This window comes from Canis lupus, chromosome 3 (assembly GCF_003254725.2).
Source record: "Canis lupus dingo isolate Sandy chromosome 3, ASM325472v2, whole genome shotgun sequence".
Taxonomy (NCBI): domain Eukaryota; kingdom Metazoa; phylum Chordata; class Mammalia; order Carnivora; family Canidae; genus Canis; species Canis lupus.
In genome coordinates, this window is record NC_064245.1 from 62,967,094 (window position 1) to 62,984,316 (window position 17,223).

At 43.2% G+C, this 17,223-nt stretch overlaps 2 protein-coding genes and 1 long non-coding RNA gene across 5 annotated transcripts in view; 2 read left to right on the plus strand and 1 right to left on the minus strand.

Annotated features, from left to right (window-relative positions):
• FAM184B (family with sequence similarity 184 member B) overlaps positions 1-5,471 on the plus strand; it is a 132,481-nt gene extending 127,010 nt beyond the window's left edge. The window contains exons 16-18 of the mRNA XM_025438386.3: positions 1,342-1,446; positions 2,684-2,883; positions 4,242-5,471. Coding sequence (XP_025294171.3) covers positions 1,342-1,446; positions 2,684-2,883; positions 4,242-4,335 — 399 coding nt within the window. The 3' untranslated portion in view covers positions 4,336-5,471. The remainder of the gene's footprint in view (positions 1-1,341; positions 1,447-2,683; positions 2,884-4,241) is intronic.
• Positions 5,472-6,675: 1,204 nt separating this feature from the next.
• Positions 6,676-14,347, minus strand: MED28 (mediator complex subunit 28). Of its 3 annotated transcripts, none has more exons than XM_025438391.3 (5): positions 14,198-14,347; positions 13,539-13,605; positions 12,324-12,436; positions 10,840-11,055; positions 6,676-6,785 (listed from the first exon to the last, which is right to left on the minus strand). In XM_025438391.3, the coding sequence occupies exons 1-4, from the start codon at positions 14,345-14,347 to the stop codon at positions 10,858-10,860; spliced, it is 528 nt and encodes a 175-aa protein (XP_025294176.1). In that variant the 3' UTR covers positions 6,676-6,785; positions 10,840-10,857. The 3 variants fall into 3 exon arrangements, with proteins under 3 accessions (XP_025294176.1, XP_025294175.1, XP_025294174.1); XM_025438390.3 differs by lacking the exon at positions 6,676-6,785 and adding an exon at positions 8,793-9,478; XM_025438389.3 differs by lacking the exon at positions 6,676-6,785 and having other exon boundaries at positions 8,793-11,055.
• LOC112654088 (uncharacterized) lies at positions 13,626-15,419 on the plus strand. The gene is made up of 3 exons (XR_003132732.3): positions 13,626-13,811; positions 13,996-14,984; positions 15,242-15,419. It is a non-coding gene; the product is annotated as an uncharacterized LOC112654088 (long non-coding RNA).
• Positions 15,420-17,223: the final 1,804 nt, after the last annotated feature.

The window sequence follows — 17,223 nt, forward strand, 5'->3', positions numbered from 1 at the left end:
CTAAAATGGCTTGCCTTCTGTTTGAATTTTAGTAGAATCAGTCAAGCCAGTCATTGTTTATTGACCTTCCTTTTGCAAAAATGACTACCTGCTTTGCCGTTAGCGAGCCACCCCCTGGACTCCTTAGGGAGAAGAGTTTTCTCCTTCTGGTTCTGCATCCAACAGCCACCAAAGCCTGAGGCAATTTCTGGGGAATGCCCCTCCCTCCGCCCACCCCTGCCTGGTCACACAGCCTGTCCACCTCACATCCCTGTGCCCTGATACTTCCTCCACCGCTTTGGGCATCACCCAGCCTCTTGGTGCTCATGGGTCTGGTTGGAAGCATATCACCCCAGCTGAACTGGCAGGGACCGCTTCCCCTGGCTTACGTTCAGCCCTGGAGACAGTGGGTCTCCACTCACTCCTGTCGGTGTAGCCCACAGTGGGATAATCAGCCACATCAGAAGTGCAGCCGACCCCCCTCCCCAACCCCGTTTCTACCTCCACCACTTTAGTCCAAGCCCATCAGATGCACAGTGGAAAAACATTGGTCTCCCCACTCACTTGACTATTGCCCACATGCAGACTTCACATCAACCACAGCAGTCTTAGGAAAATATGTCAGATGACAGACAGCACGGCTCTGTTCAGCACCTCCCATGGCCTCCCATCCTTTTCCAAGTAAAATCCACAGTCTTAGAGTGGCCTGCATGGCCTCACGGCCTTCCACACACACAGCCATGTCTCTCAGATCTCAGTCCCATTCCCATCCCTGCCCCAACCACTGTTTCTTGTCAGTACATTGATGAGACAATCAGGAACATTTCACCACTAGCTGAAAATTAGATACTAAGGAACAGCTTGTTTGCTAAATATGACAAAAGTATTATGGTTGTGTGGGGTTTTTTTTAAAGAGTCATTATCTCTTAGAGATACATATTGATGTTTTTATAGATGAAATTATGCAATGACTGGAATTTGCTTTAAAAATAATACAGCAGGAAAGAGAAAAGTGAACAATGACACACATAAATAAGGTTGGCCATATAGTGATTGTATCTGGGGTTTGTTTTCTTTGTCTTAATTATTAACTTTCTGCAGTAGACTCTTTTCAGATGCTAAGAGTACCTGGATCATAAGCTTGCCCTTTCCTATACAAGAGAAGCTGGGGACTCAAAGGCCACAGGAGTAAAGGTGCTTCCTCAGAGCCTCAGGATGGCAGCTTGATCCCCACTGACCCCCCCTCCCCTCCCCTGACTCTCCTTCACTCTGTAACCTGCCCTCACACAGCCATCTTCCTTTGGGTTAAACCCAGTGCTGTATGGTTGGGCTCATGTGGACTCAGTTGTATTGTTCTTCCAGGAGGAGCGAAGATTTCACTATGCAGCCTTCCCCAGTGCCATGTCGCATCGTAATCGATCCTTCTCTTTCAATCCTCACCCAGGGTATCTGACCCCTTCCATGAAGGTAATTTGGTTTTCTGGTTTCAAGCATTATACAATTTGCTGGTTTCGTTTTCCTGAAGGTGACTGGAGCTCATTTGTCAGTGGGCTGGCATACATTCAGAGGGATAGCCATTGGAAATAAGACTCACAGGAAATACTCCAAATTACTAACAAACAGTATTTATATCTGGCTGGGCAGATTATGTGTACTTATAATTTTTTATGGGTTTTTTTATCTTCCAAATTTCCTATAAATAAACATGTCACTATTAATAAAGGTTACATCTGGGGGACAGGAAGGAGAGTAAAGAGCAGGAATCTCTCACTTCTTAACTTTTTTTCCCTGTATATGTTTTTGGAATTTGTCATGATTAGAATATTCACATCCATATTTCTCATCTATCACAAAATCCTAAAAGTGCTAAAAAATATTTTTTAATAGTTCAAAGGACAGTAAACCTAACCTAACCTGAACTGACGTGAGCTCATTTATAATTTTTTTAGGGGTTTTATTTGTTTGAGGAAGAATGAACACAAGAGGGGGAGAGGAGAGAAGCAGACTCACTACTCAGCAGGGAGCCCCCCATGGGGCTTGACCCCAGGACCCCAGGATCATGACCTGAGCTGAAGGCAGACACTTAACCAGCTGAGCCACCCAGGCACCCTTATAATTTTTATATATGCCTCTCAGTGCAGCAAGATCTAAGTTTCACTCTAGAAATAGTAACACTTGTGAGGACAATGGGCCTAGCTCCAGCTGGGGGTTTTATATGGCCTTCTAAAGTCTAAAAAATTTTCTTTGAATTACAAAACACATCCATGCCCATCAGTTTTAGATAAGAAATTGTGAACATATGCATTTCTTAAAACATAAAGTAGACTGGAGAAAAAAATGCTTTAAAAACTAACATGTAGGGATCCCTGGGTGGCGCAGTGGTTTGGCGCCTGCCTTTGGCCCAGGGCGCGATCCTGGAGACCCGGGATCGAATCCCACATCAGGCTCCGGGTGCATGGAGCCTGCTTCTCCCTCTGCCTGTGTCTCTACCTCTCTCTCTCTCTCTCTCTGTGACTATCATAAATAAATAAAAATTAAAAAAAAAAAATAAAAAAAAAAATAAAAAATAAAAACTAACATGTAAATATGTAAATAAAATTATCGCCTCCCCTCCCATAGAGTTTTGGTTGGGTGGGCCTTTTTGCTTTTACAATAATGCCTCTTTGGGGTGGCACTAACAGGCCTTTCTTTTCATACAAAACAGAAAAAGAAGATGGAGGAAGTCCCTAGCCGAGTGGTCAGTGTGCCAAACCTTGCCTCCTACGCAAAGAACTTTCTGAGTGGCGATCTGAGCTCGAGGATCAGCGCCCCTCCGATAACTAAATCACCCAGCTTGGACCCAAGCCCCAGCTGTGGCCAGCCTTACAAACCCACCCAGTCTCTAGATGTGAAAACTGCCACGAGGTAGGGGGAAACTAGAATTTCCAGTTTCCATCAATAGAAGGGGAGTTTGGATTCCCTTCTGGCACCTCTTCAATACCCAGCATTCAGGCAGACATAAAGAATAGCAAAACAAGCCCTGCCTTGGACAAATTACAATCCAGCCAAATGGGAAGGCTGTGTAAGAGGAAGGATGTCATTCTTTAGAGGAGGTACTATTCTTGGTGTCAAAATCCAGAAAGCCTTTTGTTCCCCCCACGGATGATTAGACAAGGGACACTGAACTTAGTTGGTTGTGTCAGTGTGGGTAACACAGAAGATGGACCCTCATCATCTGACCCTGAGGTCTGGATTCAAATTCTGGTCCTCCTTGTTTTTAGCTAGGTGGCGTTGGGCAGGTTACTTGACCTCACTGGGTCTCCACTTTCTCGCCTCTAAAACAAAGATAATATAGCACCTATCTCATCAGACTGATTTGGAACTAAAGGAATGAATCTGTGAGACATGCTTAACACAGGACCTGGTACAGAAGCATTGTTTATTTCCACTATTATTATTAAGGTTATTTCTCAAGATTTATTGAATCACCTTGAAGTTTTAAGACCTCTTCATCTGTGGATTTGGTAGCTGAGGCAGCATGATGATCTCAGATACCGTCTTATTTTCCCAGAAACCCTTGCAACATGTTTCTCTTTGGGGAATGTGAGTTTTCCCTTTATTAGTTCTTCCTCCTATCCAATCTTCCATTCAGAGGCAAAATTTTACTTTCTAGGCTTGCCTGGAGCCCTGAGCACAGCCCTCTTTAACTGCTAGAGCCAACTCCTGACTCTGGCCTAGGGTTCATCTCAGGAACACACACCTGTGTGTAAAGCTGGGTTCCCAGTTTTATATGAAGCTTCACAAATGCAGATAGAGACCATTCAGGCAGATATACAACGTACTTTGTTGCTTACTTTTCCTCTTTTCAATTTATTAGGCTAATTCCGCAGTCTTACTGAGATGCTAGAACATAGTAGATAGCTTTGAAAGAAGCCAGACATTGTAAGGCTGTGATGATTAACTATTTCACTCCTTATTTTTGATGAGGTTTATTGTTTGTGCCTGAAATAAGGTTACATGATATGCCTCATTAGTCTTTTTTTTTTTCTCATTAGTCTTAAGTAAAACCGAAGACTTATTTTCAAAATGGGAATTAGGTGTTTCCCTCCCCATCCCCATCTTTCACAACTTGTTTCCAGCTATGAATGTTGGCCAGTTACGTTGCACTGTCTTTCAAGGAGTAAAGAAGCAGATTTTTTACCTAAAAGATAGAGATGTATTAAGTCATTTGCTGAGTAATCTTCAAAACTACCTAACAAAATTGTTTGTTTGCTTGTTTTTAGGACACAAGATGGTGAAACAGCCCAACCCAAAGAAGTCCAGCAGAAACAGGGCTCTGCCCACCAGGAATGGTTTACCAAGTATTTTTCTTTCTAAACTGATTCTTGGGATCCATCACAAAGAGGACATTTGAAAAACATTTCTTTTAAAGCATCTGATTGAAGGAATGAACTAAACCAACCAACCAACCAAATAACTTGCTTGTGATATGATTTATATATAATAGTCAAAGCAAATTTTGGCATTAACATTTCCTATTTCATTGTGACACCAGTGCTTAAAAAATTTCTTGCCATTAAGATAAAAAAAAACTCCACACAACCCCCCCCACAAAACATGTTATCAAGACGCACCCATAGGAAAATGTTATTGATGTTGCTGACAACCTTCACATTGTATTTCTAGTGTCCGTAAGATTTCATTCTGCTTTATGGAGTATCAATCAGGCTTTGTGATTTCCATGGTCTACTTTAAAAGTGGTTTCATTTTTCCTTAGAAAGCTAGTGTCATCTCCATTTAGAAAGTATTTCTATGTAAATGACATTATTCCAAAATGCACATTCAACCTCAGTAGGAAGAAAAAAACAAACTTTGAAACACTCATGAAAGCCAATTTAAAAAAAAAACAAACGAGGCAACACTAGGAGTGGACTGTAGCAGACCTTGGCATACGTGGATTGAATGCTTTGACTTCAGAGGTCCAGGACATGAAGTAGACTATAGAGGAGATAACACCTACCTCAAAAGGGGCTTTGCAAAAATTAAGCAAAATATTATGGGTAATGATACCAATCAGGACTTGGAATTAACCACTGCCAGAGTTTTCCCGTGAATAACTGAGCCTCGCCCCATCATACCTCAGTTTCAATGACTATAGTTTCAAATTGGTCACTTGTCAAGGTTTCTAGAGTATTCTATGAAGTCAAAGATCTACTGAACCCATGGTCTTTGAGCTTGGGCCCTTTGCCTCATGGTGCATTGCTTCCCCACTGCATGGATGCCTGGCACAGTAAAGGGAATCGGGACTGGCCATTCACGGTGCTGACCTGTCAGTCCACACCGAATTGTCTGCCCTTCTGACGGAGGAGTGCGACTGGACAAGACAATACAATTTGGGCCAAGTATGTTCTCAGTCCTTTGGTGCTGGCCCCACAGGTGGCCGTAAACGGTTGTTTATTCTATGCACTGTCAAACCTTTGCTCTTTGAATAAAATTAAACTGGGCAATAAAAACAGCTGTGACTTGTATTTACCCAAAGAAAAGTGAAATTAGATGAAGACAGAGCTTGGAAACAGGAAGTTCACATCAACCTCAATTAGATCATCTTAAAAGTAGCTGCTTCCATATGTCATTTGAGAAATGCAATTACAACTCACAATTTAAAGGTAAAATCACTATCTGATCAAAACATGTGGCCCTTTAATTTCTTAAATACCAATACTTGTTACCAGACATGTAACATGCCATGTTATTTTTCAATATCATATTTTTAAAAAGATTTGAGAGTGAGCACACATAGAAATGGGGAGAAGGGGCAGTGGGAGGAGAAGCATATTGCCAGCTGAGCAGAGAGCCTGATGTGGGGCTCCATCCCAGGACCCCGAGGTCATGATCTGAGCCAAAGGCAGATGCTTAACTGAGCCACCCAGGTGCCCTAGTATCACTTTTTTTTTTTTTTTTTAGTTATCTCGTTTCCTGCTTAAGGTAAGCACTGTAAGATAATGCTTGTATTTTGTGTTTTTAAAACTATGTAGATAGTTCTGTTTATTGAAACCTTCCAACACTGCAACCCCTGATGACTGTCCTTTAACTCAGCAGGACACCTTCTGCAGGGACTGAGTATTGAGACTCTACATCTATTTAATTTCTTTCTTGTTGTTGCAAGTGAGTGAAAGATGGTTAAGTTTCTAGATTTTACCCTGCAATAATTACATCTTTGTTAACTAAATCTATGCATGCTTCTACCATTTATTTCTTCAGGACATACTCCTTGAGTAAAGCATCAAAACATACAGGTTTAAGCATTCTGATGTAATAAAATTACCATCCAGAAGTTTCTATCAAGTTTACACCTTCACCAACAGGAATAAAATCCTACCTCTCTGTACCCTAGATAATACTGACGAAGAAACTCAATTTGATAGATAAGACATTGTTCCAGTTTTTGTGTGCATAATCTGATTCTATCAATCTCTCAAGAGCGAGTGGTCCAGACGGTGATAGCTTGGGAAGAAAAGTGATGAAGAGGAATGAACTGATTCAGGATTGAGTCAGGAGGGAGAAACAGCAAGATCTGGTGATAAATCTTGGTAGGCCCTATTGCAACAGGCAATAGGGCTAACGTATTCCTGGAGCAAAACTGGAAAGGAAGATTGCTATAAAATGTTTCTTAATTAGGGTAGAAAAGAATGAACTCGCACAAGCAATGGTGGTATATCATGTACCTGAGCCTTTATTAGCTGTGCTAGCATCCATGTAACATCCAACACAATAGTTGAACTTGAGGCTATTTGGTCTCTACGCATTCTCCATGATCCATCTGGATTCTGCAAGGGCGAGGTTGAGAAATTAAATGGAGCTGTGTTATGTACTGTTCTCCCTATATCCTGGTAGCACTAATCTCCACCATCACCCTGAGGATGGAATTTATTATTATTATTTTTTTACTTTAAAGATTTATTCTATTTGTTAAGTGCTGTTAGTTTGTCATTATTCCTCCAAGGAGAGTCAAGACAGTGAAGTGATAACCAGCCAACTCCACTGTTCTTGTGTATAATATTCCCTCTTACTTTCCCATGTTTGATCCTTGTACTGTCAAAGTTTCCTTCCACTGGAACGTTTCCCTGAGGCACCACTGGTGGAATCTGCAGCCATTGGGGCACTGGTTACTACCATCATGGGTCTTCCTTGCCAGTTGGACAGTGCATGAGACAAGCCCCAAATCTCATCCTACTGTCTACTCTCTCAGACCATAGCCACTAATATCCATGTCAGGTTGTCCAGGAGCTATATCCCCAAACACAATGAGAGTTTTAAGACATTTACCTGGGGATTTCAATGCCCCCAGCTCAGAGACCACCATTTACATCTATAGTTGAACAAGTTAGGTTTATTTCTTGTTGTAGTAAGGGGAAAATGCTTATCATGGAGAATGGTAGGGCTTCTCAGAAAGTGGGTGTTAGAACCTATTTTAGAATTTTGGCTTTGGCTGGGTGATTTCAAGCACAGTCTAAGGATGCAAGGGCTTACTCTAGATTGGATGCTATAAACAAGTGCGGGCAATTCTATGACTGAGTGCCTCAAAAAAAAAAAAAAAAAACCCTTAACTGTAGGGAGCAGACTAGAGTGAAGATGAAGCTGAAAATGGTTAAAAGAAAAAAAACAACACATCATTTTAGCCAGAGGATGTTTCATGGATTATGCTGTAACCTTATTTTTTTCTCTGAGCTTAGACAAAATGACAAGGTGCTTTTGTCTTACATTTACATGGTCTCAGAGCAACTTTGAGGTTGGTATACTGAGACTGTTTATGTCCAACAGTAGAATAATATAGCCTAGTAAAGCTGGATCAGTGTCTGGATACTAAGGACAGGTTTTTCTCCCCCTTTTCTGGAAAAATCATGTGTAGCATGAAGGGGAGAGGAAGAATAAGACAGGAAGAGCCTTCAGACTACGGGTGTAAGGTGACGCTTGTGAAAGGGAGGCCAAGGAAGATTTGGGTGAAAGAGGCTGACAACAAGACAACACTAAGGAGTCTTGGCCAGGCCAGGGGAAGTTTCAGAGCAAAGACTCCCACGAGGAGAGTCCCATGTTGGGCAGAAATGACCTGGTGCAAGTACCCCAACTGTGCTTGGTTCACAGCCAGGAGAGCATGGCTTTCTGGAATGTGTGAAGCTGACCCCCGAAGGCGGAGCTCTGGTAACTGTCCTCTCCACAGTGACTCTCTTGAAGGGAGAACTGAGCAGCACTCCTCCATGGCCTCCAGGAGTTCAGGACCACTCAGAAATGTCAACATTGACAAGCTGAGTAGAAAAGGAAAGATGTAACAGAGAATGAATCCAAGTAAATAGGTTGAAGTATCCATTCCATTTTGCAAGAGCAAAGTGGCTAGTAACCATCACAGCACAGTGATGGTATGGTGGGCGGGCAGCCTAGAGAAAGAAGGGACAAGGACAGACGCTGGAGACTGTGAACAAGGGGCAGGGAGATGGGCACCCAGGGGAATGCTGAAGATGAGAGATGAACTCTGTGAGCTGGCGGGAATGATCCAGTAGACTACAATGTAGGGGATGGCCACCACCCAACTACCTGGGACCCAGGACCCCAGTGAAAAGGCTGGTCTTACACAGGATAGGCACTTCAGGAGATAAAATAGCAAGAACAAAAGGATGCCCTGAAGGGGTGGGGAGGTTTGTCACTCTGGGAGTAGAAAAGTAAGGGAAATCCCAGCTGATAGTTTATCATCTCACTGAAGGAGACAGCAGCTCAGAGGGTTTGCTATGTTCATCAACAATTAAGAGGTCATTAAAAGGAAAAAGATATTTACAAACGAGTAAGATTGAAAAATTACTATTTATTTGACAGAAAATTTTTGAATAAAGAAATGGCAATTAATTGGTACTTACATGAATTCAAAATATTTTCACTAAGCACCAAATGGAATAGTTCTCAATCTTTTCAGTAAGAACCTCTTTATTACTGAATGACTGCCTAAAACTTAACCCGTTTATTTGGGTTTTTTAATCAAGAAATCTAAAGCTGCCAATCAGGGCTTCTAATTAGTGTGAGGTGGCCAGGTTAACAACCTTTATGTCATATAATGAGTAAAAACAACTTTTAAAAGCTTTGTTTAATCTATACTGGGGGGTTGGCCCCAGGCTCTATACTCTACACACATGCACACAAACAAAAATGAATAATAAGCATTACGCATAAAAGACAAATAAGTGGTCACTGTACATTGAGGGGAATAATGCCTACTTCTCATGAGGGGCACAGAGAGAGATATAAATCACTAACGCCCCCCCCCCCCCCGGGGGAAAATCAAACAAGGCTGGCAAACAGACAGGAAGTCCTATGTCCTTGGGGTGCAGCAGAGAGGGCACGCAGAGGCTTCAGGGACCAGGTGGCATCCAGGCCAAACAACCAAGAATGGATGGATGTCAATGTTAGGTAGGGAGGAGCCTTCAAGGCTGAAGGAAACAAAACAAATCAGGATGCCTGGCTGCAGAAGTACTGCCTGTTTAGAAAACAATAGAGCATTTGTTTTACATTAGGAAATATAATCTGATAAGAGACTGTAAACAACAGAAAAAGGAAAATCCCATCTAGGGAGCACCAAGAGCAATGCCCTTCTGTATTTCTTAAGGGCAGCTCAATTGAAAATCTCATTGGTCCGTGTAACCAACAAGAGGGTAAAATGTCTTCCCAAACACTGAAGCTCCCATGATTTTTGAGGATGGGGAGTTTGCTGAGGGTCACCCCCTACAGCCCATTCCCCACCTAGACGCCCCAGTCCTTTGGAATCAATGTCACTTATTAGCAAGGACCATCCTTAGTGGAAAATTCTGCTACAAAAAACAAAAATGACACAAATAAAACTCAAAAGAGATGATCATAGCAAACTTTAAATTCTCATACTGCATGAATGCCTACCTCAACTGTCATGCTAAAAACAAGGTCTGTCCCCTTAAACTGACTCATCCCTGCAGAATGTAAAAATTTATCATATCACTGCTCTTACTACACACCTCCACCCCAAAAAGGGAAAAATACCACACAAAATATAAACTTCCCCAAATAAAAGTCAACATCAACATAAGGATCCTACTGTACTATTACTACAGTAACGTAGGACATTATAATCCTTTCAATCTATTTACAAAATCTCATTCTGAGAGCTCTGGATGCATTACAAACATCACTGTATTAGATTCCTCTTCTTGAGGTAATTTAAAGTCTTGACACATGCAAATTTACCTATTTCTCTGTACTACCACTTAAGGGATAATTGTCATAAAAGGTCTAAAACTAAAACCCTCATCCTCTCATTCTCAGATCATATCACACAAACTAATCTAAAATTGGAAACAGGGATCCCTGGGTGGCGCAGCGGTTTAGCGCCTGCCTTTGGCCCAGGGCGCGATCCTGGAGACCCGGGATCGAATCCCACGCCGGGCTCCCGGGGCATGGAGCCTGCTTCTCCCTCTGCCTATGTCTCTGCCTCTCTCTCTCTTTCTCTTTCTCTGTGTGACTATCATAAATAAATTTAAAAAAAAAAATTAAAAAAAAATAAAATTGGAAACACAAGTCATACAAAAACAAAAACAGAAAAAAAGAAACACAGAAGGGAAATCTGTAAGTGGCATCACACTAACAGTCTAAACTTTGCTAAGGACAAGAAAATTTACTGGATTTACCCAAACTATAGAGGCATTTTATAAAGTACTCAAGAAATAACGCTTATAAAAATAAACGGAAAACTTTAGGTGAGCTCATCAAACAAAAATCATCTCTTTCTTTGGTAAAGAGTTCTTCCAAAATGTATCCACAAGAAGTGATGTTCGTCAACACTGGGTTTAGGCTCACACACTGGATCACCTTCAGGCCGGCTTTGACTCAGGTTTGCTTCATTGGTGCAGGGATATTAGCAGACGCCTGCTCGAGGTAGGCCAAGGAGCCCTGAGGGATTTCAGCTGGCTTTTTGTGCTGCACGTTGATGTCCTCCAGTACCTGCTGCCAATGCCTCAGTTTTGTCAAGTGTTTCTGGACCAGAGCATCTTTCCGCTGTAATTCATTCCTCAGTTCTGAGACATCCTACAAACGAAGACAATGAAGTAAGAGCAAACTCAGGAAAAATGAAAATAGTTTCCGATTTGGTAAGAGCACTAAGAAGTAAATTCAAAACAAGAGAATCAATTCAACCACTGTACGCCCATTACCCTGGTTGGTTCCACTACCCAAACAACCCAGAGCCACTCCTCCAATGGAAGATGCCTGCCTAACACTGAGGGCTTTTATTTTTCATTTTCTTTTAATAAGTAATACAGACGTTCCAATATTCTAAAGTACCAAAAAGCAGCCAAAGAAAACCAGGCTCTTTCCCATCCTGGTCCCCAGGCTCCCAGTCTCTCCATCCAAAGGCTACTGCTCAGAATCTATAACACTGAGAATCTGAAACAAACGTTAACAACAGTCTAGAAAGAGTCCACGACCACTGTCCTATGCATTCAGAATGAAATATTAGAATCTCATATTTCCAGAGCTTTTTAAATGAACACTAGCATTATAATTCTTTTTTAAGGCCTGGCCCTGAACACACCTATGTTCTTACTCAAGTGTTCAAGTCAGAAAATGATCTGACATGCCAAAACTGTAAAAATATCATCTTACCCTTCACATTCTCAGCAGCTGATATCAATGAATAAATAGAATGGTTACAGTTAATTGGGAATAGTTACTCCAAAAAGTACCAAAACCAATCATCTCGATTTAGAGCTTCTCATTAGGGGCATCCAGGCTTCTTGGGCAAGATGATTCTTCTCCCTTCCACAATGCACGAGGCAGGCTTTGGCCCCAAACACGAGATGCCAATAAAGCTTCCTAGTCACTGTGACAACCCCAACACATTTCCAAATGCTCCAGTTTCAAACAACTGAGATAAATGAAATCCTGAGTCTCAAGGAACCTGAAACAGAACATTTAATCTTGGATTCCTTGAACAAAACTTGAACCCATCTCGTGTGTAAGGCAGCCAGGGATGTTTCCTTCCAAAATGAGCTTGTCATCTACATTAATGGCTTCTCCACCTTTTTCAAGCAGCAGAACCTTTTCTGTAAGAAAAGTCTTCCACAAAAGCCAGCAAATGAAACTGCTCCATTTGAAGCCCATCTTGCCACCTCCACCCCCTGGCTCCACTACCGGCCCAGCTTGTCCTCAACACTGACAACTAGCAACGTTTATACTCATTTTATAAAGACCTACTGTAACCCATGGGAAAAGGGTGTGTATCTCATTTAAAGCACAGAGGGAACCCTGATAACATGTGCTCTTCCTTAAAGTTGAAGAGAAAAGTGAGTTCCTACCTCTTTGATAACTTGTTCTGGTTTCTGGACAGATAACTGCAATCTTTTTTGTAGGAAAAAACATTCCGTCTGTCTTGCAATATCCAGAAATTTCTGGATACACTGATCAACACCTTATTAAAAAAAAAACCAAAATATTAAGAAAAACACTAAATACATGTATCTTCCTCATAAATGAACAGTCAAAATATCAAAACATCACCTTTCCATAGATGTAATCTGGAATTTTAATTTTGGTCGCAGGAGTGATATTGACTCCCAACCCCCATGTATTAACCAACATTAAATAGCACATAATTTGTGCTTTTATGAGGTAAATGATACCTTACAACAACACAAAAGAGTTCCTCTGAAGAGAGAAAACCCAGAGATTTTAGCAATTAGCATCATGACTTCCAGTTAAAATGTAACATGTAAAATATGGTACAAAAAAAAGTCAGAAACCCTGGTTGCCTCTGGGGAAAGAATTCAGGTAGGGGAAGCACAAGGACTTTTCTCTGTGACACCTTCAAAAAATAATCAGAACTTTTTTTTTTTTTTAAAGATTTATTTATCTATTTATTCATGATAGATGTAGAGAGAGAAAGAGGGAGGCAGAGACACAGGAGGACGGAGAAGCAGGCTCCACACCAGGAGCCCGACGCAGGACCGATCCTGGGACTCCAGGATCGCGCCCTGGGCCAAAGGCAGGCGCCAAACTGCTGAGCCACCCAGGGATCCCCAGAACTTTTTTTTTTTAAGAAAAAAATAATAATAATAAAAAAAGAGCAGTATGCCCTGTTGGCTGTCACTGTCCTATACCAAAAGGGAAAACTCATTTTAAGGGGATCATTATGAGTGACATGTCAATTAGTAAACTGAACAGCAGCATCTAGACACGGCTGCATAAATCTTACTCCCTGGAAAAGTTCTCTTAGGATACAAATGGAACTGAAACGCATCCAGTGTGAAATCAGCGGTTGGAAACCTTGCTGAGGGCAGCCCGGCTGGCTCAGCGGTTGGGCATCTACCTTCGGCCCAGGTCATGCTCCTGGAGACCCGGGATCGAGTCCCACATCGGGCTCCCTGCATGGAGCCTGTTTCTCCCTCTGCCTGTGTTGTGTCTCTGCCTCTCTCTGTGTGTTTCATGAAAACATAAATAAAAATTTTTAAAAAAAGAAAAGAAACCTTGCTGAATGAAGGCACGAACACAGTCTACAAAGAACGAATTCTTACCAGTTCTAATTTCTTCCTGATCCGTGCCATTGACGTAGTCCTGACTCACAAGAGAGGCAAAGCAGGCCTGTGTGACCCAAACACGGAAGAAAAACGTCATTCACATGTCAAAAGCCTTACTTCAGAGCAAGAAAGGACTTGTCTTGGAATCCTGCAGTGGGCCGACCGGGTCTGGAGCCCGGCGGAAAGGACCCAGGGCGCAGCAGGCTGACGTTACCCGTGGTGGATGAGCCAGTGTTCAACACGCAGGAAGGCGGGAGGGAGCGACCAGGAGTGGGCCCCAGAGGGGAGGCGGAGGGGGTGGGGGTGGGGGTGGGGGTGGGGGTGGGGTGGGGTGGGGGAGGGGTGGGGAACCCGAACAACCGGCCGCGAACCCAGACGGGTCCCGGGCTGGGGGAAGGGCAAGCTTCAGGTCCACGTGCTTTGGGAAACCTGAACTTCACGTCTCCGCCCGCAGACCCGAGCACAACTCCGGCCAGCGCTCAGCGTGCAGACTAAAACAAGGGACTCAGGTTCCCAAGCCTGTGCGCCCCCCCTCCCCGCCCCCGAATCTGTAAGCCCGATGCGGGCATCGCCGAAAGAGACAAGAGCCCAGGGCGCAGCTCGCCTTTCAGGGAAGAAGGGAGGCTGGGAAAACAGACGTGCCGATCTCATCTTACCTCAAAAGAGGACTCCAACTCGTCCACCAAGGTACTGTTAGAAGCTCTCGGAGGGCCCGGCGCGGCCTGAAGAAGCGAAGCCTGGCCCCTGGAGTCCCCCGCGTGCCCAGGTGGCTGCCCGGAGAACATGCCTCCCAGCGGAGCCGCCATTTGTGGAACGACGCGCTGGCGGGGGCGGGGGGGCGGGGGCTGCGCCTGCGCAGGAACTGGCGCCCGCGGCTCACGTGACGCAGCCCGTCACGTGACTCTGCGGGCGCCGTAGGCGGACCTCGGGCTCCGCGGAAGCTGCGAGTGCTGGTTTCACTTCGGCCAAGCCTTCTCGGCCTCTGGGCTCAGGTAGGCGGCTGGTGGAAGGCGGGAGGCACCCAGTCATTGCGCGTTATTGAGCGCTTACCGCGCTCCAGTGACTAATCTAGGCCCCGTGGATGGAGCGGGAACAAACTGGCAGAGTCACTCCTCAATCCTCTGTGCGGAGGGGCGGGTTAGGGCAGAAAACACTTGCGGGTGTTAAAGCTCCTCCCGCCTTAGGTATTTGTGCTTACACTAAAGCCACTATGCGGTCTTTCAGTAGCTTCCCTTTAGCACTAACTTATCTTTCCAGAAGCAAGTTTTTTTTTTCCCCCGTTATATTTTTCACAGTTACCTGCATTTACCGAGCCTTCCATGTCCTAGGCTCTGTTTATTCTGGGATTTTAACGATCACCCGAGTCTCTCTTGTAGAGTCTACTACTGTTTTTGTGGGAAAGCGACAAACACACACACATATATATAGCAGTACCGCATAGAGGTAAGTGCTAAGAAGAAAAATGAAGCCCAATGAGATGGCTAGCGATGGATTTGAGATGGGTGGTTGAAGTCTTTCTTAAAGAGATCAGGACAGACTGACTAGAATGAAAATTTAACCAGAAAGGTTTTCTAGACCGGGATGGGGGGGCTTGAAGAACCTGCCTGGCATATTTTAAGGAACCACAGAAAGGCCAGTAGGGCTGGAGCCAGGGAGGCAGAAGTAGCCAGAAAAAGCAGAGGCTCCCCTTTGCTCATCAGGTCTTGGAGCAACAGTGATCTTAGGAGCACCTGGATGGCTCAGTGGTTGAGCATCTGACTTCAGCTCAGGCCGTGATGTCCTGGGATCGAGTCCCACATCAGGTTCCTCACAGGGAGCCTGCTTCTCCCTCTGCCTGTGTCTCTGATGAATAAATAAAATAACAGAAACCAAAAGTAATCTTCCTGGTGTCAGTTTAAATTAGCCCCACACTCCCAGCCGCTCCACCCTGTTTAGTTTTCTTTATAGCTCTTACATATTACCTTGTTCATCTGAAATGGCCGTGTTCATCTGTTTTCGTTGACAAAGTCACCGGACACAAAAACACCAACAGGAGTGGGAGTACAAGCTCCGTGAAATTAGGGTCTGCCTTCTTGTTCACCTGTATTCTCAGCACCCGAAACTGCCCGGCATATTTGTTGACTGAACAAAAACAACACCATAAGGAACTAGGGGACTCTAGTAGTTCTCAAACTTTAAGTCTTAGGAACCCTTTACACTCCTAAAATATTGAGTACTACAAACATTTTTGTACTACAAACATGTATGGGTTGTGTCAGTATTTATTCAATTAAAACTTAGAATAGGTAAAATATATAGGTATTAAAAACAATCTAAAAATATATTTTAAATAAGCCAGTTAACGGTATTAATATCTTAAATATATGTAACTTTTACAAAAACAAAAGAGTTGGAATCACTTCACATTTTTGCAAAAGTAAAAGACACTTCTCATCCACATGTAGTCTTCAACTCCAATTGCCAACTGGGACTGCAAGAGAGCCTTGAAGCTAGGTGGTGATACACATTTCCCAGCTTGGATTTCCTATGACCATGGGGCTGCTTCAGTTTTGGATTCCCTACTTCAGCTACCTCTTAATACTACCATATTCTAAACCACTACTGTTTTGGATTTGGTGCTCACCATAGCCATGCCTAGTGCTGATAGACAGACATGGGAATTACCACCTGCCTCAGAGTGTGGTTCTGAGATGAGTCAAGGGTTTGTGTAATACCTGGCAGCCAAATGCACCTGCAGTGACAACTAAATTTCATCTCAGCCAGATTAGATAAGCACATGGATCCAGGGTTAAGTCCTGCCCTTTGGATCCCACACTCTGATAAACACAAGAGTTCTCTTGTTCCTGTTTATAAAAAGCCGGATAGAAAGCTTTGTATCAAATCCCTGCTTTGCCTTATGAGTCACTGAGAAGAACTCTAATTCTAGCTTCCTTCCACAAGCCAGTGGTTCCACTTCTCCATCTTTGACAAAGGAGCTTCTGGACATGGATACGCAGAGGAACTTCTTTACTCCCTATTCCTGCCTGACTTCCTTTAATTCTGACAAACAACACAAATATGCATGTCCATATTTATTCCCTCTCTATAAATCATTTGAAACTCATAATATCCTCTTACATGTCAAATTTTTAAAATATTAAAAATAGGGGTGCCTGGATGGCTCAGTTGGTTAAGCTTGTGATTCTGGATTTTGATTCAGGTCATGATCTCAGGGTCATGAGATCAAGCCCATGTCAGGCTCCGTGTTCATTAGGAAGTCTGCTTGAGATTGAGATTCTCTCTGTCCCTCTGCATCCCTCCTCCCGCACACTCTCTCAAATAAATCTTTTAAAAAATAAAAAAATATTAAAAATAAATCCAAAAAATTCAAACATTCAGTCCTTAAAAAAAAAAAAGATCCTATTCATGGATAATTTGTTCACCTAGATACAAAGGAAAGGAGAGCTTTGTCCTAAATCTGCATAAGGAGAATTTTGAGTGGCTGTAGTTCCAGGTGGTAAGCAAATACTTTACTTTATGAACAGCCCCTCTTATTGGTCTTGTTCTTTAACACAAAATATATCCCACATCCATTCAAGTCAAGTCACTGAACCAATGGAAAGCATAACAATGTAACAATTAGGAACGCCACCTCTGGCCCCCTAGTGTTTAATGCTCTCCCAATTACTAGCTTGATGACACA

What these genes read in the sequence shown, in the direction of transcription:
- MED28 (XM_025438391.3), bottom strand. Translation starts at nt 14,347, where the DNA reads ATGGCGGCTCCGCTGGGAGGCATGTTCTCCGGGCAGCCACCTGGGCAC. An exon ending in AGTTGGAGTCCTCTTTTGAG is followed by an intron (nt 13,606 to 14,197) that starts GTAAGATGAGAT and finishes TGGGTCACACAG; the next exon opens with GCCTGCTTTGCCTCTCTTGT. An exon ending in TCAGGAAGAAATTAGAACTG is followed by an intron (nt 12,437 to 13,538) that starts GTAAGAATTCGT and finishes TTTTTTAATAAG; the next exon opens with GTGTTGATCAGTGTATCCAG.